The 24,520-nt window shown below is 34.3% G+C and overlaps 1 protein-coding gene across 1 annotated transcript; it reads left to right on the plus strand.

Annotated features, from left to right (window-relative positions):
* LOC122910009 (52 kDa repressor of the inhibitor of the protein kinase-like) lies at window positions 1-24,271 on the plus strand. Its single transcript, XM_044254783.1, is given in 2 exon segments — window positions 1-158; window positions 22,174-24,271. Coding segments are annotated over 2 exon segments (2,256 nt in total).
* Window positions 24,272-24,520: the final 249 nt, after the last annotated feature.

Genomic DNA, 24,520 nt, shown 5'->3' on the forward strand with positions numbered 1-24,520 from the left:
ATGACAGAACTTGATGTTGAATCTGACAGGTTCACTGACATTAGCTCTAATAAGATCACATTTCAGAGCAGCTGCATTAGGCTACAAACAGAACTGTTCCTTGCTTGTAGTCCTCAAGGAGGAGATATGATTCATGCTATCAGATACTGCACAGACAGGCAATGAGTGGTTACAGCTCAAATGTGATGGAGTAGACATGGTTTATTCCCTCTATAATCTTCTTTAAATTGCATTTATCCAAAACATCCTACTATTTCAAACAAATAAAAACAGAGCACAAAATATGTTTTCTGCTCTAGCATTGATTCTATGAGGGGAGATACATGGAACCTAGGGAAAGAAATGCACTCTGGTTCTCTCTCTTATTCCATAGTTTTGGCCTTTGTACCCACACTCGAACTGGGAAAGCAAGACACACGCAATAAACCACTCAAATGAGTGAGACTGACATGAGCTACTGTAAAGATTTTATAGAATAAAGATTTTATGTATATTTTGTAAGAAAGCTTGGCTCTGAGTTCAGTTGTAATTGATGAGATAGTTGGCAGAGGGATAATAACAGAGGATTTCAAGCAGCAGGAAGTGAAATGAAATTGAGAAAATATGGAAAGCCATTGTATGTTATGTGTTCCAAGAAGTAACTCCTCTAAAACTAGTTCTTTATAACTTAGGACAACATGTCAAAATATTAAGAAGGGGTACAGTTTGGTGAAAAGAGTAATAAAAACTGTCAAGGACCTTGAAATGCAGACAGAAAATTAAAACCTCAGCAATGCCTCTTATTAAAATCAAGGAATCCTTGAAATCATAGTGTTGACATGATAGGAAACCTTAAATTTTAGAGAAGATTAATTGTTTAGTCTGAGGCAAAAACTAGTAATATAGGTATGTGGTCATTGGAAATCCAATGTACCAATCTGCCTCAGGATAAATGTGAAAGTGTGGGCTAATACAAGATCAGTAACACTAGAGAAAAAGGGACAGACGTAAAGGACATTTCAGAGGATGACTATGGTGTGATTATTTGTTTTTCATAATGAGTAGCGGGTGAAACATGAATGAAAATGTCTGCCTTTTTATATAATAAAGAAGATTAACGTTTGTGAAGTATCATGTAGTGAAAAAATATCCTATACAGAATATGTTTTTTAAGAATCACAATTACTGCTCAAGCTAAGGACAAATGATGAAACTGATAATAATAACAGGAAAGGTCCTCATGTTAAGTATAAACATTAAAAGAATAATGTTTACCCTTTTCTGATTTCCTCTCATTGCATTATATTCATGATGTCAAAAACATTATATTGCAATAGTTGTGGCTGATTGATGGATGCAAATATAGTGATTCCTCACTTCTTGCACAAAAATTCTAGGAAGGCAAAGCTAATTTAAATATGCCACAAGAAATTGTAAGCTTATGCCACATACCTTTACTTAAAAACCAGGTCTCAGTCATGTTATTTACTCGCTCCTCACTGCTAGTTTTATGGATCAATATTCCTGAAAACTATAAAAATGGGACTTGCTTTTCTTGGGCTTACTATAATGAAACTTACCTCACTAAAAGTGGATAAATTGCTTATTTATTGCTTCTGATCCCAATTGCTTTATGATAGTAGAGAAGATGTTGATAAAAACAAGAAGCACAGTTTTGTCCTTGTCAGTTGCTTAGGAGCACAAAGTTACTTTTGCTATTTAAAGACTTCATTCCTTCAGCTCCTGTAGGAGAGATTTTTATTAAAAATTAACCTCTTCATTCATCTTTCAATATCTTACTATTTTTTTAATCTGATTTGTTTTCAATTATTACTGATCTACTATATTTTTGAGAATAAGAATTCAGTTAAGTTAAGTTATAATGAGAAGAAATTATTATACTAGGCATTGCTGGAAGCAGAAGTACATTGATAAATTAGGTGCAATGTAAAGCTAAACAAATGCTATTAAAAGTAATTCATGGTGATGGTGGAAAATTCACATTCTACAGTCTTCATAATATGAGTGATATTTTGTTAGTGTCCACTATGCCCATGGTCCTTTAAGTCAGCCTAGTCTGTTCTTGGAAATCATGGTGCTTAAGGGTAAGCTACACACATTGGTCTAACTTCAGAGTGATCAAAGAAGACTGACTGACTTTCTTTCTTTCTTTCTTTCTTCTCCCTCGATTGCTTGCTTGCTTGCTTGCTTTCCTTCTTTCTTTTTTTGAATGTTTAGTTTACTGCATGCTGGCCTATAGTATGCATGCACTCTCTTTCTTTAATCTGATTCTGATCATTGCCTGTTAACCCCAAACATGTCTCACCAGCATGGTCCCATTGCCTTCACATTTTCCAGTTGATGAGGATTGAAACAGAAAAATGCAACAGTAGGAAAATTAAGCATCTAGCATAGCATGGTATTTTACAAGATAGTAATAGGATGTAAAAGAATGTTTCCTAAAAAAAGAACTTGATGTTAACTTCTAAAAAAAAAAGACATGAAAAGGTAAAGTAATACAATTCAGAAACAAAATATTTGTCATTACTGTATTCCATAAAGAAACATGTGTTGAAATCCCTTTATGGGAATATAGAGGATAAGAAATAAAAATCAAGAATGCTTAAAGCATGAGACAATAAGATATTCCATTAGAATTTATTCCAGGGCGCCTGGGTGGCTCAGTGGGTTAAGCCGCTGCTTTTGGCTCAGGTCATGATCTCAGGGTCCTGGGATCGAGTCCCACATCGGGCTCTCTGCTCAGCAGGGAGCCTGCTTCCCTCTCTCTCTCTCTCTGCCTGCGTCTCCATCTACTTGTGATTTCTCTCTGTCAAATAAATACATAAAATCTTTAAAAAAAAAAAGAATTTATTCCAACTGCAAAAATAGTTCATCATCTTGATTTTCAAATGGTGTGTGTGTGTGTGTGTGTGTGTGTGTGTGTGTGATATCTCTATATATTAGATATACATGTGATATATATTTGATATCCAAATGATATTAAATGGTTTATTTATTTGCTCAACTCTACCATACTAATAGAAAACTCTCTAAACTCAATTTCCTATCTGTTTAGGTTAAGGAGGTATTAAAAGTATTTCTACAACCTAAAGAATTTAAAGAAGAATTTTAAAAATGGTATTTTTTTCACAGTGTGAAATAAATATAAACAACCCTGTCATCTTTTATGTAATGAAGTTTGCTTCTGTGTTTTTTGACATTCACAAATGACTAGATATAGAGATTTTAGGAATATACTGTTACTTCCTGTTTTGCAGACACATTTAATATTTTGGACAGCATGCATATTACAGCACCAGAAAATATTTTTATTTTTTATTCCTTAGCAAGGAAGGTCAATTTGCATCCTTCCAGTCATTCTCTATAATTCTGAAAAGATACTAATAAGTGTTTGAGTGCTGCTAGATCCAGGACACTTGGTTAGCAGGACATCTGGTTAGGCACTACCAGTAGCTCCAGGTAAGCCAGTAACCTACTTAACACTCAACATACAGAGGCTGTAAAAATTTTTCTCAAAATCATTATTCTTTACACACAGATTTCCACTCGAATCCTAATTTACAGAAGGGAGGAAAATGTTCCTTTATAGGTCTGGAAGAAAAATGGAATTTATCTCATTGGGATAACCCAAATAAAATTAAACCCCTTCTTGGGTTGAATGCAGATTTTACTTCTGTATACATTTGGATTCATGGGAGTCAGTAAATACCCCAATGCCACAGAGAATTTAATTATCATAATCTGCCAGTAAGGAAACATAAATTTGAAAACACAAAGTATTTTCCCCAAGGTTTCACAATTTATGATTATGATAGCTAGAATTAAGATGCATTCAACACATACCATTTTTAAGTAAATATTTCCCCTAATCTTCAGTTGAAAGATAATGTCTATTCATTGGATCAACAAAGATTTATCTAACACTGACTAAATCTGTTATGGTAGATCATAGATTTTCAAATATTAATAAGAAACAGCAGGTGTCCCATAGTCTGACAGGCAGATATGAAGATGATTATTTATTAATAAATATGTGATAGATGAAATGAATAACAAGTAACCAGGCATATGGAAGCAGAGAAGTGGGACATACTTGGCGAGGAGATGGCTGAACTCAATCACATGTAAAAATAAGAGAGATCTTTCTACAGAAATAAATGTAAATGTCCACATTTGAACACTTGGACACAAACTGGACCTGACAAATTAATATTTCCATATGTTTGATATACTTGAAAAATTATAATTTGGATTTCATTCAAAATGTAAAAATCCAAATTACTCACATAATTTATGCAGAAGTAAATAATAAAAATGTCAAAAGAAAATGACATGAAACCATTTCTCCAAACCATTTCTCCAAATGTTATTTGTAATAACATTTATTAACAGTGTGCATTAATTTTAAAAGTATACTTTTTTGTTGTCTACTTTTTCTTATTTGTAGCAAGAGAGAGCATGTGAGTGGAGGGGTGGGGGAAGGAAGGGCAGAAAGAGAATCTTTTTTTTTAAACTTTTACTTATTTATTTGACACAGAGAGAGAGAGATCACAAGTAGGCAGAGAGGCAGTCAGAGAGAGAGGGGGAAGCAAGCTCCCTGCTGAGCAGAGAGCCTGATGCGGGCCTCGATCCCAGGACCCTGAGACCATGACCTGAGCTGAAGGCAGAGGTTTAACCCATTGAGCCACCCAGGCGCCCCGGAAGGAGAATCTTAAGCAGGCTCCATGCTCAGTGCAGAGCTCAACGTGAGGCTTGTTCTCAAGACCTTGAGATCATTACCTCAGCTGAAATCCATTTGGTCACTTAACTGACTGAGCCCACCAGGTGCCCCTCCTGTTTTTCTCTTTTTATGAAAACTAGCTGGTGCTAACTTTAGTAGGATAAGCCTTTATTCTAGCATTTTGAATGTATTAAACGAGTTGTTGTCACTTTTTAGGCTCACCCAAATATCCATAGATACTAGGAAAGGAGAAAGATTGGTAAGGATCAGGAAAGTAGTTAAATAGACTAGAACCTCTACAGAACATTCTAGCATCAGTAGTTTTCATTCAAAACTTATATCCATATAAGGTAGAGGTGATGGGAATTATTAAAACTCTATAGCAATAAAATGTCTTTTATAAGATAAAATATAACAATTTTATAAACATTAAGTATATTCTTTTGATATCTAGAGAGAAAGGTATATTATTATACTGGGAGTTGTAGGGACTTAAAGACAAATTTTGCAAATGCACAAATGGAGTGTTCAGAGATTAATGAGAGTAATAAGTCTTCTTCTTAAAAAGGAAAGAAAACATCCCAGATGGGAGAAACTAAATCTGTACACTCAAATTATACAGTTTTCTTGGGCAAAATTTCTTGGCAGAATTTCTTGGCAGAATTTCCTGACAGGGTGCGGCCAATATAATCAGAAAAAGTAAAGAAATATCTCAAATATTTGTGGAGAAGGAAGGGACAAAGTTAAAGAAGAGAAATAAAGAAGAGAAAGAAAAGAGGAGAAATAAAATAGAAAAAGCTGCTGGGCAACAACTATAATTTATGTTGCACAGGCTGAGGTGAAGCTTTACCACATTTGATTTGTATGGGTTGGAGGGATGGTTTCCACATGACTATTACTCTCTAGGTTAAGAGTCAAGGAAATAAAAATTATTACTAATTATTTACACTTTTTGAAAATTGGCTCCTATTGTACAGTGAAGAATGAAAAAAGAATTGGAAATGGGAATAAGGATATCTCAGTCATGTTAATTCTGTGACCCTGGCCAAGTCATTTTATAACACTATGCCTCAGCTTCTATACTTAAATGCGTGTTTTGAGTAAGTGGTGCTGTCAAGATGTCAGTTATTCCCAGTTTGATCTATAGAGTCAATGCAATCCCAATCAAAATCCCAGAATTCTGTGTGGAATCCCTCTTTACTCAAATTCAGTCTGATTTATAGTAGTAACAAATTTCATGTAATACTCTTAAATTTCAATCTTCCTTAGTGTTTAAGTGGGTATAGGAATTTTTCCTTTAGTTAAAATGTTTGATTGATTTCAGCTAGAGTCTGTTAAGGACTCTAAGACATTAGAGTTAAGGACTCTAAGACATCTGTTAGGGACATCTAATAAGATGGATAGTCAAATACATATCCTTCAGTAGTTACAGGAAGAAAACAAAAACTTTGAAGGAATGATGACATATCTTAACTCTAAAGCTGTCAGTCAATAAAGACCATGTCCAATGTAGCTGAGTTTTTCCTCTAAAAACTTCACTACATGTAATGCTGAAAGACAGTCAACTTCCCATTTCATGTACTTGATCTTTAAAGTGATATTCTGAAAGCAGATTTCTAAAGTATAAATATGAGAACACCTGAGAACAGAAAGAACAGTATTATCGACTGTGTTAACTCTACAAATACATTACTGCTATTACCTGCTGAGATTCTATTTAAATTTTCTTTCTAAAATTTGAAAATAATTTGTGAACTTTCCCTCACTATGAAGTATGAAAATAAAGAGATTTCTATTGATAGTCATAGATATCTATCAAAATATTTTACTGTATATTAAAATGCTATAGAATTACTACCTAAGAATTATTTGACATTTTACACAATGAAATACATTTGTAGCAAAGTAACTATAACAAAATTTTACTTATGAAGAAGCATAAGTATACATTTTATTTAAATATATTTATTTAAAAAATAAATATATTTATTTTTATATATTTATTTATATATATATTTATTAAATATATATATTTATTTATTTACTTATTTTATTTATTTTAGAGAGAGAAAGAGCATGATCAGGGGAAGGGTCAGGGAATGAGGGAGAGAAAGAATCTCAAGGAGACTAGGTGTTGAGTGTGGAGCCCAATGTAGCACTCAATCTCATGACTCCGAGATCATAACCTGAACTGAAATCAAGGCTCAGACACTTAACTGACCAGGTCACCCAGGCATCCCGAGCATAATTATATTTTTGATAAGTTATATCTGGTTATTCTAATCATCAGTGATAAACTATTCCTAAGAATATACTTTTCCTCATGAATTTTTGAATTGTAATCGGTCATCTGAACCTGATTTTTTTTTCATTTAAAAATTTTCTGGTAATCTACTTTAAAAAAATCTAGAAATATATTTCACTAATCAAAAACTTGTTTGAACTGCTGAATACTTAAATATTTTAATTTATTCCTCTAATTCAATATATTCAAATATATCTGTTTACTTTTACACTAAATATATTTCTACTTTTACATCTCTGTGTCATTAGAACTTTAAGATTTTATTACTTTTGGCTCCCTTTTAATAAGCCACATCATCTTTCATTTTAGTTATATCCCTCTAATTGCCTGATGTAAAAATAAAAGTGTAGATAGTGTAGTTGAAAGAATAATAATTTTAAACTTGAGTATAATATGCTTGCCAACTTCCTATAAGTTAGGGAAATTAATAACATATGCTTAAAGGGGTGCCTGGGTGGCTCAGTGGGTTAAAGCCTCTGCCTTCGGCTCAGGTTATGATCCCAGGGACCTGGGGTCAAACCCCATGCTGGGCTCTCTGCTCAGCCGGGAGCCTGCTTCCACCCTCACCCCCTGCCTCTCTGACTACTTGTGATCTCTGTTTGTCAAATAAACAAATAAAATCTTTTAAAAAATAATATATGCTTATGAACCAAACATTTAAGCCCTGGTATCACCAAATTCCTTCAGGCCTTTCCTATTAACAAATTTAAGAGACTATTAAACTATATTTTTTTAAGATTCACAGAGAGATCTCAAGTGTGTCTGTTCTTCTCTTAACTGTCACCACATCTAGAAGGAAGAAGGGTGGTAATGCTCATAATAAAGTTGAATCTGGAAATCATGATCAACATATGATGACCTTTCTTCTAGTCAAACTATCTCAGACACTTGATTCAGTTTTGACAACTCATTCTTCGCAATTAGAAGCCCAGACTTGATAAAGGAAATTATATTTCATATTTCCACAATGGGCCATAATTATTAGGAGTTATTAGAGTTTGCTCATGTAGCAAGCTTAAATATATAAAGTAGTATTAAATATATAAATATCTTTGAATTTATAGATAGAGTTAGAAATCAAAATAGGTTAAGGGCTTGAAGAATTTATCTTTTAAGTCTTTAAGCCCAGGGAATTCTGTAATAAATGCTTAGTCTTAATGAGGTCGGATGGAAGAACAACTATGGATAATTCTACCGCCATTTCTGATTCAGTTTTCCTCTTCACAGCATGAATGAGTTAACACTTACAGTAAGTTGACCAAAATAAAATATGTCCTATTAATACATATAACTAGTTAACAGCAATTTGGCAAGAAGCAATGGGTTTAAAGGCAGTCTCTATCTAATAACTTATAATAGAATATTTAAGAAGAGATATAACCAGCATGAAAAGAAATGACAGAAGTATTAGAAATAAAATGTGACTTTCCCATTTCAAAAAAGATTTCTTAGAGTAAAGAAAATGTTTTTAATGTGGCATGACTTGTTTTCATGGCCACTTCATTATTATAAGGAAAGAACTAAAATTTTGGCTTTTTAATCAGACTTTGTGGGTTTTGGTAATATGAGCTACCTGAGTACTGCCATAGTTAGGAATTAATTGTCAGATCCATGGATAGTAGTGGCTTCATTTAAATAATGTTTTAAGAGATTTTATTTATTTATTTGAAAGAGAGAGAGAGAGAGAGAGAGAAGCAGATTCCCCACTTAGCAAGTAACCCAATGCAGGGACTCCATCCCAGGACCCAGGATCATGACCTGAGCCAAAGGCCGATGCTTAACTGACTGAGACACCCAGGTGCCCCATTTTAATATTAAAACACAAACACAAAAGCAAATCAAGACCAAAAAACACAGTGTTCACTGAAACAATTTAGCAAAGCTTCTTCTTCAAGTAAAAGCAATCCTGTCTCACAATTCCTTCAAATCTTTAATGCCTGCAACTTGTAGGCAGTATTTCAAAAGTAGCTCTGAAGCCTAGTACAATTAATAAAAGCCAAAAAAACTACCTTCTAAATGTTTCATTTTTGCAAGAGATTATCACATACTCATACCTTATAGGAGAGTTGAAATGGAAATATTGGAAGAGGTTGGGCTTCAATCAACAGATGTAAGATTATATGAGCTTTTTTAAAGAAAGTTTTCAAGAATCACTGGAGTCACTTCAGTTTCAGTAAAATAGTGGTGGGAATTGAAGTCCTTGAGTCAGGAAAAAGAAAGGAGCACTCTCTATGTTCCTCCTTGACTCATTCAATCTTAGCTGTTAATGACTAGTTGCTTTTCTCCTCATTTGTTTAAACAAGTTGTTATTGGAAACAATATATGATTTCTAAGCTGGATGTCATTTTAGGTAGATATGCAGTACAGCCCAAGTTAATTTTAAAATTGTACTTCTTTGCTACTCTACCATGCCATTCATGAAGATTTTTAGCTGAGAGACAGAAGTGCTTGGATGCCTGTGAAAGATAAATTTGCTAATACCTTAATTAAAATACTTATCACTAAAGACCAATGATCAAAGGAGAACGATTTCAGGTAAGTCTTAGGAATTTCCTGCAACTCATTTCCACATACAGTTACACAATTTTACTGCTTCACCCAATAACCTTAGACCGCAGAGTGGCTGGCTATTGCTTACATACCTTCCTTCATACTAACCAGGATTCATCATCTTTTCCTACAAACTACTTTTTTTTTTTTTTTTTAAGATTTTATTTATTTGTTTGTCAGAGAGAGAGAGGGAGAGAGAACGAGCACAGGCAGACAGAGAGGCAGGCAGAGGCAGAGGGAGAAGCAGGCTCCCTGCCGAGCAAGGAGCCGGATGTGGGACTTGATCCCAGGACGCTGGGATCATGACCTGAGCCGAAGGCAGCTGCTTAACCAACTGAGCCACCCAGGCGTCCCTACAAACTACTTTTTAATTGTTCTTTATTTCCTAGCAAATAAGAGTACATTTCCAGGTTTAGATTTTTTTCTGGACTCAAAGTTCTTGTTTTAACTCAGCTTTAGCTCTCCTAGAGATAAAGCACAGAGGTTGTTTTTTTAACTGTTCTGCCCCCAATGTTACTTCCCTTGCCTCATCCAATTTTTTAATTTCTCATTTTTAAGTACCAGCATTTTACAATCAACTTTATCAACATTGGTTGGTTTAAAATCCTAGCTCTTAAATGTCAGGGCTTGTAAAACTTGCTTGGAAAGGACCTAGCTCAATAAAACTATATCAGTGTTTAATAAATCCTACATGACAATGATAAAAATTCAAAGAGCAATGTTCTTCCTCCCCCACAATAACATCAGCGTTTTGCTAGCAGGCAAGCAGAACATACAGAACCTTATCATTAATGTTCATTTATATGTGGTCCTTGTTTGTTCTGGCATAATATTATTACAGGTTAAGAAATTGTCCTTTCAATTTTAGTAGGAACAGTGGAATGGACTTACTGATGTCTAATAACTATTCAGCTCTGCTGCAAAGGATTTTTGTTTTGCCTGTGATTGCAGGAGGCTTGTAGGCTAGATGCTCAGCAGCAGAGGAGCTGTTTGCTAACAATGATCTCTGTCAGCACTTGTTAGCAAGGGGAAGGATAGAGAATAATACACAAAAAGATAGTAAGTGTGGTTGTCAAAACAGCTGTCATGTATGAAGCAACTTCAACGAGAAAAGTGTTTTATAGTGATTCAATACATAGCACAACCTGGTTTTATTCATTCATTACTTTGAAATTTTTCTCGGGGTGGGGTAGAGAACAGAAAATAAATTCTTCAAATAGCTTTGCAAATTGGGAAACTACAATGCATTCTTAAAATCAGGTGAAAACAAAACAAAACAAAACAAAACAAACCAGAAAACTTATTTCATTATTTTTACTTGAAGTATTTTGTCATGTTAACTAGTAGTAATATGGTTTGAAAATAATATTAGCCCAGGGGCATTTTGTAATAGAAATGGAAATAGCATTAGAATCCTTGGAATTCTATTTTGCTGACCACTGCCTACTACTTAACTTTTTTTTTTTTCCTTTTCAATTTCTTTGATTTTGTTCTTTGGCTACATTTAATCCCTAGCAATATAATAAATCACTTAAAAGAAAATAAAAACAATCAAACGCAAGTGCGGGCCTTCAACTATCTTAACATTTATTAAAGTACAAAAATATTAACTGCCCATTATTCTTGATTTCCTCCTTATTATCATCTTTTCCTACTTTCTGGTGTGTCCTTTTGCCTCTGTTATTGCCTATTCTTCCTCTTCCCCATTCCTAAATGTAGTTGTGTCCTAAAGTTCTGGTTTTGAGGCTTTTTTTTTTTCCCTTTCCTCTTCCTTCCATTAGTAATTCAAGCAGATTCCTGGTTCGGCTGGATGTCCTAAGCTGATGATATTGGTCTGCCTCATTTCCCACCCCAACAAGGATATAAAATCACATATTTCCAGTAAGCTTAGGCTGACCTTGTCAGGACATCTGATCAAGTTCTGGGTGTGTCTTCTGAAGTAAAGAGTAATTCATCTTTAAGTTTTCCTTCTCAGGGATATGTAGGTAGTCCAAAACCATTTCAACCTCCCAGAGCAAATATCAACAATAAGAGACATAATTTTTCAAATTATTATACCTGAAAATGAGTAATATATGTACTTTTAATCTTTAGAAGTGATTTCTGGGGGTACCTTGGTGGCTTAGTCAATTAAGCATCTGCCTTCACCTCAGGTCATGATTTCAAGGTCCTGGGATTGAGCCCCACATCCTGCTCCCTGCTTAGCAAATAGTCTGCTTCTCCCTCTCCCTCTCCCTCTGCCCTCCCCCTACCTGTGTTCTCGCTCTCTCTATCAAATAAATAAATAAAATCTTTTTAAAAAAGTGATTTGTGTTGGTTTGCCTTTTTTTTTTTCCTCCTGGTCTTCTAAAAATTCATCTTTTAAGTCAAATAACTTTCTAAGAATTTATTTTAGTGTTGACACAATGGATCAAATTGTCCTAGCTATTTTGATCTGTGTACTGGTCCCCATTTTTCTTGTTTCTCATTGTAGTATACTTTCCTTAAGTCTTCCTTAAATTTAAGTTCTCTATCATTGCGGTGTTTGTCTCCTTTCTCCTGGGCTGTATATTTTTAGAACTTTTTTTTTAATATCTCCTGTAATTAACATATAATTAGGCATCTTTTTGTCTATCATAATAAACTAGATTATGCAACAGCAATAAACCTAAAATTTTCAGTAACTAAAAAAGTATCTATTCTTTATTGTGTTCTAGCACCTCTGATTTCTTTCTCTAATGGTTTACCACAAACTTTCCTAAATATTTTAATTTCTTATTTAAGCTTTTTAAAATATTTTTGTTGGCAACTTTCCAATAAGTATTGTTTTGTAATCATGTTTTTTAATATATTCTAAATAAAATTGTATATTCAAGAAAACTAGCCTGAAATTGACAATAATGACAGGATTTCTAGCATTGTAACAAATTATTTCCATTCCCAGACTTATGATAGCCTTGAAAGCTAGCAACCTCACAATCACAGTGGCTGCAAACAGAAAACTTGCAGCCATTAGAGGGGAACAGACCTATTGTCGAGCTTTTCAAAATGTCCCATTCTGGGGACTCAGGTGGCTTAGCCTGTTAAGCATCTGATTCTAGGGTCAGGTCATGATCTCATGGATCACGATATCCAGCTCGCCAGTGGATTCCTCACTCCGCATAAAGTCTGGTTGAGATTCTCTCCACTTTTCCCTTGCCCTTCTCCCCACTTCAAATACACACACACACACACACACACACACACACACACTTAAGTCTCATCCTGATAAAATTGATGCTATTTGACCTGTCTATAAGTTCCCCAGAAAAGCTCCATTTTGGAGGACAATGTCTCATTTTTATCTCACTCAAAGTTTTCTCCTTGAAAAAAGCTCATTCTTCAATGTGTTTGTCAAAAACAATTAGAAGCAATTATTGAAAACTGAGACTACCTGCGGGTACAATATGAACATAGATAACCAAGATTCAAACCCAAAATTTAAAAGGAAGTTTTGTTGAAGGAGATGTTGATAGAGGACTTTGAAAAGCTCTGACATATTCCTAGGATGTAGAAGACTGCTGCATGCCCAAAAAAGACCTGATAAGGTATCAGCTACTCAACTCTTACTAACATTGAAGCCCTATACAAGCAGGAAGTAAAGTTCTGATATATGTGTAAACTGGTTGATATATATCGAATATATATATCTATATATATATCTATAAACAGTCTGTGGATGACCAATTAAAGATAATCCCCAATAACCCAGGTTTAATGGAAAGAAAGAGTGCCAGTGAGCAGAGACTTCAGCAGCAAAGAAGAAAAACAACAACAATAAATAGCACAAGATCTGTGCACCAAGTTGTTCTAACATATTACAGTTTTTTCTGTATGTCACTCAATATAAAACATGTCTTCTTTACACACACACACAGTCTTCTTCAGAAGATGGCATTTGATTCTGTAGACTATGCATTTAGGAAATTTCAACATTAACTGAAATTTTAAAATTGAAAATAGAGACACTTGGAAGACATGTTTTCCATTAGGAAACTAGTAAATCATAAGGTTATAACGCAATAAATGAGAAATCTTGTTTTCTGCAAAGAAGCAAGAACTGTAAAATTATCTACTGTGTGTCCATAATCTAACTAATAGGAGGAAAAAGATGCTAAAAAGTCAACTTTAGAGCTTTAAACTTTAGAGTTGCATGTAAATAGGGGTTGCAAAATTCTATGTTTTCACTGACTACACCTTATATTAAAATAAAATATCTTTCATAACCTAGTGTCATAAGACATCTGTCTAACTGTTGAATTCAATGGTTAAAATCTTTTTTTTTTTTTAACACCATCAGTAGACTAAAAATGAATAAATTTATTTTGGCTTTAAACATGTTTGAAGTCTTAAATCCTGTTCTCTACACAATTGGTTCCACTATTACTTTTATTTTCCCCTTAGAAGAACATTCCATGAAATATGCCATTTGGTTGGTTATGGCATAGAGATATGAACCAATTTATGAAGTGCAGATCCATTTATGGAGCACAAAATGGTGCCACTATTTATTCTATTGTATAAATATATCATATCATATACAATTTTAGAATGGGAGATGGCTCCAAGGTACTTTTTCCCTCACTTTACTGATCTAGAGTTCCTTTATAATAATTTCAAAACATCTACCTCTCCCCACAATCAAAAACATCTAAAAACAAGTATGACAGGATTAAACCTTCTGGTCATGTCGCTTTTTGTCTAAAAAAAGTGAATCCATACTACATTTCACATTAAGAAAAAACAATCTACTAGTATTCAAGGCATTCTGTATTATGCATTTTATTTTTTAGCTCTTTATTTCTGGATATTTTAAACTCACTCTATAATCTCAAGCACCAAACCTTGTTCTACGTGGATCAATGTCTTTTTTTTTTTTTAAAGATTTTATTTATTTTATTTGACAGAGAGAGCGATCACAAGTAGGTAGAGAGGCAGGCAGAGACAGAGGGCGAAGCAGGCTCCCCGCTGAGCAGAGAGCCCGATGCGGGGCTCGATCCCAGGACACCGAGATCATGACCCGAGCCGAAGGCAGGGGCCTAATCCACTGAGCCACCCAGGCACCCCTGGATCAATGTCTTTAAAGCTTAGCTATTTTTCTCCCAGGGCTGGTATTCACAATGCTATGTGTGTGTTTTTTTTTTTTAGATTTCTTTTCAGCGTAACATTATTCATTGTTTTGCACCACACCCGGTGCTCCATGCAATACGTGCCCTCCTTAATACCCACCACCTGGTATTTTTCACATCACAGTATACATATATGTTTTCACATGAAGTTATTCTCAGGATCCTCAGACAGATACAATCTCCTTTGGAACTCACATAATACTTTGCTTCTTTCTTACATACTATAATAATTGTAAGAGAGATTAGATGCTTTTGAAAGCAAAGTTGGATCTTTATTACTTTAAAAAATAATTTGCAAAAAACTGTAAAATAGATATCCCATAAATATTTATTGATTAAATCGAATTGCATCCAACTGTGAACAAGAGAAACTATTTAATTATAATAACTATTGAACTAATTCCACATGTCAATATTACACTGTATTCAGAGGATGTGCTGTGACTCTTAGAATTTTTCCTACTATTTTGTAAAAACTCCTTATATTTTCCTCCATGGTTTGTCAACTTCATATATATTTTACAGTGTCCAACCCCATGATTTAGATGTTAATAGCCTTGTCTTTGCACAGGGACTGTATAGCAGGCATTTTACTTGAGCTTAAATTAAGTTTTATCACTGATAATCAAAACTCTGAGAATTACTGGTTAGTGACAACAGTTTATTGGAATCCTAATTATAAAAGGGTAAAATCTTCTGAGAAATAGCTAATCTTAGGATAAAAGTGAATTAGATGAGTAAACTTGGTATAGTGACCCTGGGTCGGAAAACAGATGAGGGAAGCATATTAGAATTTATCAGTGTGTCTGTTAATAGGTATTATCTTAAAGATCAGTGCTGATGGACTTGTATGTCAGTGCTGGGGTGAGAAGTAGGAGTCAGTACAAAATCAGAAATAAATATGGAATATTCAACATTCATTCAGCATGAATAGTATAATATTCAATCTATGAAATAGAAGATTGATTTGAGAACAGTGGAATATTCTAACACAACACAGAGAAGGGAAATTAAGATTTTCCCTGTTAAACACTGAAATCAGGGCAAACTCTACACACTGGAGCTTGTTTTACTCAATTCGAGCTGCTATATCAGAAATACTACAGACTTTGTGCCTTATAAACAACATAAATTTATTTCTCACATTTCTGGAGACTGGGAAGTCCAAGTGCAAGTTTCCAACAGATTGCTTGTCTGATGAGAGCCCACTTCCTGGTTCAAACATGCCCTCTTTTTACTGTGTCCTCACATGGAAAAGGCAAGGGAGTTCTCTGGGATCTCTCCCTTAAGAACAGTAATTCCATTCATAAGGGTTTCACCTTCATAACCCAATAAGGCCCAAGGGCTCCCACCTCCAAATACCATCAAACTGGAGATTAAGTTTCACCATATGAATCTGAGGGAAGACAAATATTCAGTTTAACAGAGCTTCAATGCAGTGAATCCAATTGGTTCAAACATGTTATGGATCAGCAGTGATCGCCAAAACTGTAGTATCCCAGGCTGTAGAATCCAGTGTATGTAGTTGTAAAAGGTGCAAGGATTATCTGACACAGCTTCAAAAATATTACCTTCTTTTCCCAAAGTTTCAGTACAAGAATAAAGCAGAGACACCCATGACAAGATGAAAAGTTCAGATATTTTGAGAGAAATGAAAGATAAGAAGACATAATTCTACAGATCTTTGATAGTAACTATTAGCACTATACATGGAGGTATCTGAAAATAATGGAAAAAAATATATTAGTAGACCATAAACCCTAAGAGACTTGATGGGGATTTTCTTCTTGTTTGTAACTATAGTCTGGGATTGCCTGGTGGGGAGCTATATTAAATGAACATTTTTTATTTTGATATAAAATCAAATAATTATTTGAAGTGGGAATATTATTACCCCAAGTATACATCTTTATTTTGAAAAACTACTTGAGTCATGATATAATTATTATAATTCATTAAATTCCACAAACATAAAAAATCCCTCTCTATAACTAAAATATTGGCATGTTATTTTAAATATTTTGGATTTGGGATTTTATTAAAATATTCCTTTTGTTCAGGGGTCAACAATATTTTTTTCCAGAAAGGTCCAGGTAGCAAATATTTTAGCCTTTGCCAGCTATATGCTCTTTGTCAGGATTAGTGGAGTCTACTATGATAGCATGAAAGTAACCATGAAGAATATATCAGTTAATGGGCACAGCTATATTTCAATAAATTTATTTAAAAATTTTTATTATGTTCAGTTAGCCAACACATAGTAATTCATTAGTTTTTGATGTAGTGTTCAATACATCTATTTAAAAATAAAAACAAAATAAGGACAGTAAGTTGGATTTTGCTCACAAACTGTAGTTTATCAACTCTTACTTTAATAGATATTATCTTCTTTTCTCTCGACTCTTTAGGATTATTAGATTTGTTTTAGCACATTAACACATTGACTTCATCAAGATAATAGAAAAAATATTACAGAATATAGAACTGGCAACTGATTTAGATTAATTGAACTCATAGTATGTTTTGATCTAATAATCTGGCTGAAATAAAATTTATAATTTTGTCTTAATTCAGGTTTTGGGGGTTTTTTTTGGTGCCAGCATTGGAAAAATTCAAATATGCTCAACCCCTTTGTAAGGCTCCTTATTGTCTGGCTGTTTCTTAGTCATCCTCTGAACATGTCATATCTCTAGATTGTTTTAACCCATTCTCCCCCTTTCATGAGGCTATTCCATTCTACACTGAGCCATTGAATCAGGTATTCCTCCGAACTACAGTGGATTCCAGAGCCTTTGAAATATTGGAATCAAATTTAGAAGGGAGGAATTAGAAGTTGGGTTAAGATAGTGAAATGATTGTTTTTCAGACAATCTGAGGGGTTTGAAGTGGCGGGGTGTGGGAGGTTGGGGTACCAGGTGGTCGGTATTATAGAGGGCACGGCTTGCATGGAGCACTGGGTGTGGTGAAAAAATAATGAATAATGTTTCCTGAAAATAAATAAATTGGAAAAAAAAAGATAATGAAATGAAAAAGAAGCATTAGTGGGGATAAGAGTAAAGTAGACAATAAGAGAGAGAGAGGAAAAAAAAGAAAGGATTCATGATGATTATCAGTAAAAGGATATATGGCATTTGAGGTCAACACTTGAAAAAAATTAGTTTTTGGAGGCTTTTAACTTCCAGAGAGAAGAATCCATATCATAACTGTCCATCTGAGAGAATTCTAATCCAGATGACCTCTGGTTCCTAGAACTAGTTCTTGAAAGATGGGATTTCTCTCTGTTTGAAAAGTTTATTTGCTAAAGGACAGCATGCATTCATAAGGGGAAATGATACTCTGTAGTATTCCTGTACTCAGAAGGCATGGGCCTAAGACATTTCAGATAGGTATATTGAGGCGGGGGGAGTGGATAGGGAATTTGTAGATTGATATGGTAGAATGGATAGATTTTTGGCTCTCCACTCTGATATCCTTTTCCTGAACAGTAAGGGACCATCTGAAATCTGACTAAGGGTTATTTGTTTCTTTGAAAATTAACATAACTGGTTGAGGCATAATTATGTCATTTTGGTTGCATACTCAGCTACTCTTTGTCATATTTGACTTCCCAGATATTTGGGTTTCTTAGAGACTGAAGACTTAACAACGAAGATGAGGGTTTCTTCCATTTTTTTTTAAATGTAATAACAACTGTATTTGTCTTAAATATCTTGAAAGAAAGGACCAACTAATCTCCTTGCAGTTTCTTTCTTCTCCATAAATCTGTTTTGAAATTATTTGTTTAGTACTTTCATTTTCCAAACCCAATATTGGGGCAATAGAAGAAAAGAGCTCAATGATGATATGAATTATTTAATGCCCTTACCATAGCTGGTGATATGAAATAATAGTCTTTCTGTAGCTAGATCATTGAAAATCATCTGAACTCTATATATTATGACCTTATGGACATTTAGCAAGAATCTATGAAACTGTTTTCTCATGGAAGGAGACACATAACATTATTTTTTGCTGAAAAGCAATTTCTAGAATATCCCCTTAATGATATTGATGAAGGTAAACACTTATATTCCCTTTACATTAATTTTCAAGATAAACTGAAGTAAGAAAACAGTACCTTTGTGCATTTCCTATCAAACTTTCTACAGAATTTTATAATACACTAGGTATGAGAGTGAATTTTTTCCTCACTGATTCGTAATATGAAAGTTCCACATTGCTATGTCATGGTGTTAACAAAAGGCTTAGTTTTCAACTTGGGGCCAAGATAACAGAAAATGGTCTGTTTGAAACTCATGAAGCAGCATTATTACATTAATAGTTTTTATGCTTTTGTTAAAAAAAATAAAGCAGAAACACTTGAATATGAAGGTATTGAGCCACAATGAACTATCACTGATATAATAAAACCAAATACAGATAAGACTTAATTTAAGACAATATGGCAAATCTTAATGAAGTTAAAGGAAAAATAGATCTGACATTCATATGTATATGTTTATATACATATATATGCAAAAAAGCTTCAACTATATATTATAGATATCAATTATCAAACCTGTCTAAATTCATTTATACATTAAATAAAATAAAACAAGATAAACATTAATGAGGTATATTTGAATTTGCGTAATTTGGACTTTGCCAACCTTTTCAAAATTGTATGTCTCTCTTCACTGAAAATCAAGTTCCAACCAAACTGATCTAATTTTTTTGCACGGCATTGTCCAAGTTCAAAGGTAGTCCAAAAGACTACCTGCAAGATAACTGTGGTTAAGAAAAAAAAAAAATAGGTTTACCAATTTGTTCCAGGGAAGGAGACAATTAAAGGAATTATAGATGTGTCATTAAGAAGGAGTAAAGAAGGTCTTTATGTAGGGCTTACACTATGTTAGAGATTGGAGAGGGTTCGTGGAAGCAATCGTTTATTTTGGGCTGCATGCTGCAAAGAAACAGGGTTGACTCAAGAACTGGGACTGGACTCCATATTATGACATGAATGAATTGCTGAGCCTTTATAATACAATGGAAGCTTGTTTCATGCATAGTCATGGAACATAAATCTGTTCTTTAAGCTGACCTATTTATTAAGTGGTTTAATGAGTTTCACAGCTTCTGGGATTGTTGTCATGTAGTTAACCTTGCCACTGGGGGTTTAGAATACCATTTTATGTATTGTGATACTAAAGGAAGCTGTTTTGTTTTATTTTTAATGGAATTATTAGACTAATTTATATTTGCAAATTTTGCATCTTAAATGTGGACACTTGCTGTTTGGGAAAAAAAAAATAATACAGAATACAAGAACCAGGACTCTAGAAAGAAAAAATGAAGCAGGACTAGAGCTGTCATTGGAAAAGAGGAAGTTTTGAAACATGCTAGCCAGAGAGAGAGGTTTTGATTATTTTTGTATTGGTTTATGGCTTCTTCTCTTTTTCCTGTGTGCACGTTTGAATCCAAAGTGATCTTGTTTTTGTTTCCATAGTGAATATAGAGTGTTCTTTTTAAATGTTAATGTTATATGGAACTATTTATGTCCATAGAAAAGATGATAGCCTGGATCTTAGCTTTCCATTTCCAGGGTCATGTTCCACTTTTTAAATTCTTCTCATACTTATGACTTGATGTATAATTAAATATTTGACGAATCATTGTATACAAGTCAACCTGCATAATATCATATTTAGTAGTGACTAATTTTTGGAATATTAGCAACAATAAAATTTTCAGTTCCAAAATTTTTCCCATCATAAATTATTTTGTATGTGGATTGAATTTAATGACACTAAAACCACTAATGCTACAGGAGAGTTAAATACACACTGTATTTTATTTCATAACTCAATGAGAAATGTTAAAATGAAATTGAAAAAGAAATTTTACAGTGAATGTCTTTTCTCAGATATAGGTTGACATTTCCAACTATGACACACAGTAATGAAGATAAATCTGTATAATAAAATATTTCTAGTCAAGATCGGGGTAAAAATTAGTGTGAAATATAAGACAATTTAGGAAATATCTAGACTGGATTTTAGATCAGGCAGAATCACCATTTCCATAACAATCTAAAGACTCTCACAGCCTAGGTCTTGCTTTATTCTGTTGTTGCTGTCATTGTTGTAATAGATTAACATGGAAGAGAACCCTGATTCTGAGGCAAGATTATGATTAATTATATGATCCTTCTACCAAATTATTTATATTTGCATCATGTCTTCACCCCTTATTCTCTGGATGACATTGAGCAAGTTACATAAATTTTCTTAACTTCATAGTCCATATCTATAAATTTTCTTAACTTCATAGTCCATATCTATAATGACATTTGTGTCTATCACATGGCATTGTTCTGAAGGGTTTGTGCGTATTAGTCAATGTTTTTATTGTTGCCATTTAGATAAAATTTTACTCTACCTCTAAATCCCTGCAAATTTTCTCTAAACATTTTACCTTACGAACTTGATTTATTCCCTGAGGTAGTGATTTTTGAAATAAGACCTGATAGATGAAGAGAAAATAAGTAGTTGAAACAGATAGTATTGCTATCCAGAGGGGTGCAAAATGTTACAAGATCTGAAAAATCAAAGGCCACTGGGACTAGATTTCAAAAAGTGAAAAAGAAAATCACCAAAGTTGAGTCTGGAAGATCAGCTGGCACTTAGAGGTCCTGTTAAGGATGTAGGAGGATGAGCTTGGTTTTTTGAACAAGAGATGATGCAATCTAGTTTTTATTTACTTAAACAACAACAACAACAACAAAAACTCTGTTAGCTGATTAGAAGAGGATAAGAGTGAAAGGAAGGAGATTATTGCCCAGAACCTTCTAGGAGTACAATTAAGAGGTGGCAGTAATAAAGATTAAGTGAAAATCTAAAAAAAAAGTGGATAAATTCAAACAAATTTAGGAAATAAAATTGAAAGTATGTTTTAGATTTTAAATAAATCATGGGGCAAATTGTTTTCCAAGAATGAGTTAGGTTTCTGCATGCTGTACGGATGGCTGGTGGTGTCCTTGGCTAGTATTAGCCTCACTAAATGAAAGCAGTTGAGGTAAAAGGACAATAGATAGACTATTTCCATATATATATGAAATATATTTCATATATATAATTATATATACTTGTGGAGACTAAGGTATTGCTGGGACTTCTAAGTAGAGTGGAAATATCAAGGTAGCAATTGGGCTTATGGATTAGGACAACTACAAGTCTGGGACAGATGCAAATTAGAAAATTCTTGGCATCACCAGAAGTGGGTGGAGAATTGTAGGAGAGCAGACTTAGAAGATAAAATGCCTGATCAACTAAATAAACATTATCGATTATGTGCCAAACACTTTGAGACCTCTATGATCTGTAGAACTATACATTTTGCAGAGGCATCAGAAAACTAAAGAATGATTGGGTTATTTTATTTCTCAAAATTAATTGAAGCAGATACTTGTGAAGTCATTGGGAGAGTCCTTATAGAACAGTTCTTCGAGATAATGCAATACCAACAGTATTTGATCTTACCAGTCATTTGAACAATCCACATAGTAGACACAGAAAACGAATAAAAGAATTGAGTGAAGATGAAATCAGGACACTGAAACAGAAAAAAATTGATGAAACTTCTGAACAGGAACCAAAACATAAAGAAATAAACAACAGCAACGCTCAGAATCCTAGTGCAGAAGAAGGGGGTGAGGAACAGGATGAAGATATTTTACCTTTAACCCTTGAAGAGACAGAAAACAAAGAATACTTAAAATCTCTATTTGAAATTTTCATTCTTATGGGAAAACAAAACATATCTCTGGATGGGCATGAAACTGATGAAATTCCGGAGGGTCTCTTTACTCCTGATAACTTTCAAGCGCAGCTGGAGTGCCGGATAAATTCTGGTGAAGAGGTTCTGAGAAAGCGCTTTGAGACAACAGCAGTTAACACATTGTTCTGCTCAAAAACACAGCAGAATCAGATGCTAGAAATCTGTGAGAGCTGCATTCGGGAAGAAACTCTCAGGGAAGTGAGAGACTCGCACTTCTTTTCCATCATCACTGATGACGTAGTGGACATAGCAGGAGAAGAACACTTGCCTGTGTTGGTGAGGTTTGTTGATGAATCTCATAACCTGAGAGAGGAATTTGTGGGCTTCTTGCCTTATGAAGCTGATGCAGAAATTTTGGCTGTGAAATTTCACACTACGATAACTGAGAAGTGGGAGTTAAACATGGAGTATTGTCGTGGACAGGCTTACATTGTGTCCAGTGTATTTTCTTCCAAAATGAAAGTTGTTGCTTCTAGACTTTTAGAGAAATATCCCCAGACTGTCTACACACTTTGCTCTTCCTATGCTTTAAATATGTGGCTGGCAAAATCAGTGCCTGTTGTGGGAGTGTCTGTTGTGTTAGGAACAATTGAGGAAGTTTGTTCTTTCTTCCATCGATCTCCACAACTGCTTTTGGAGCTTGACAATGTAATTTCTGTCCTCTTTCAGAACAATGAGGAAAAGGGTAAAGAACTGAAGGAGATCTGCCATTCTCAGTGGACAAGCAGGCATGATGCTTTTGAAATTTTAGTGGACCTCCTACAAGCACTTGTTTTATGTTTAGATGGTATAAATAGTGATAATAGTGATACAAATATTAGGTGGAATAACTATATAGCTGGCCGAGCTTTTGTACTCTGCAGTGCAGTAATAGATTTTGATTTCATCGTTACCATTGTTGTTCTTAAAAATGTTCTATCTTTTACAAGAGCCTTTGGGAAAAATCTCCAAGGGCTGACCTCTGATGTCTTCTTTGCAGCCAGTAGTTTCACTGCAGTGCTGCATTCACTAAATGAAGTGATGGAAAATATTGAAGTTTATCATGAATTTTGGTTCGAAGAAGCCACAAATTGGGCAACTAAACTTGATATTCAGATGAAACTTCCCGGGAAATTCCGCAGAGCCCAGCAAGGTAACCTGGAATCTCAGCTCACCTCTGAGAGTTACTATAAGGAAACTCTAAGTGTTCCAACAGTGAAACACATTATTCAGGAACTGAAAGATATATTCTCAGAACAGCACCTCAAAGCTCTTACATGCTTATCTCTTGTACCCTCTGTCATGGGACAGCTCAAATTTAACACATCAGAGGAACACCATGCTGACATGTACAGAAGAGACTTGCCCAATCCTGACACACTCTCAGCTGAGCTGCATTGCTGGAGAATCAAATGGAAACACAGAGGGAAAGATATAGAGCTTCCATCTACCATTTATGAAGCCCTCCATCTACCAGACATCAAGGTTTTTCCTAATGTTTATGCATTGCTGGAAGTCTTGTGTATTCTTCCTGTGATGAAGATTGAGAATGAACGCTATGAAAATGGGTGAAAGTGTCTCAAAGCATACCTGAGGAACACTTTGACAGACCAACGGTCAAGTAACTTGGCTTTGCTTAACATAAATTTTGACATAAAACATGATCTCGATTTAATGGTGGACACATATATCAAACTCTATACAACTAAGTCAGAGCTTCCTACAGATAACTCAGAAACCATTGAAAATACCTAAGAAATGTTTAAAATAGGCTTTCTCTTATGTTTGATATTTGGAAAAATCTGTAAGAAATTTGAAAACATCTTACAGAAAAGCTGTCAGGTGTATGTAGGCCACTTAATCACTGAATATCTTGACATATTGACCTCTCATTGAGTATATTAGCCATTGATAATCTGCCTATTTAAATGGCCCCTGCTTAAACTCTCATGCTTTGGAGATATACCTGTTCTTCCAGAAGATAGCATTGAAAGTGCCACATTA

The sequence above is a fragment of the Neovison vison genome, chromosome 6 (assembly GCF_020171115.1).
Source record: "Neovison vison isolate M4711 chromosome 6, ASM_NN_V1, whole genome shotgun sequence".
NCBI lineage: Eukaryota > Metazoa > Chordata > Mammalia > Carnivora > Mustelidae > Neogale > Neogale vison.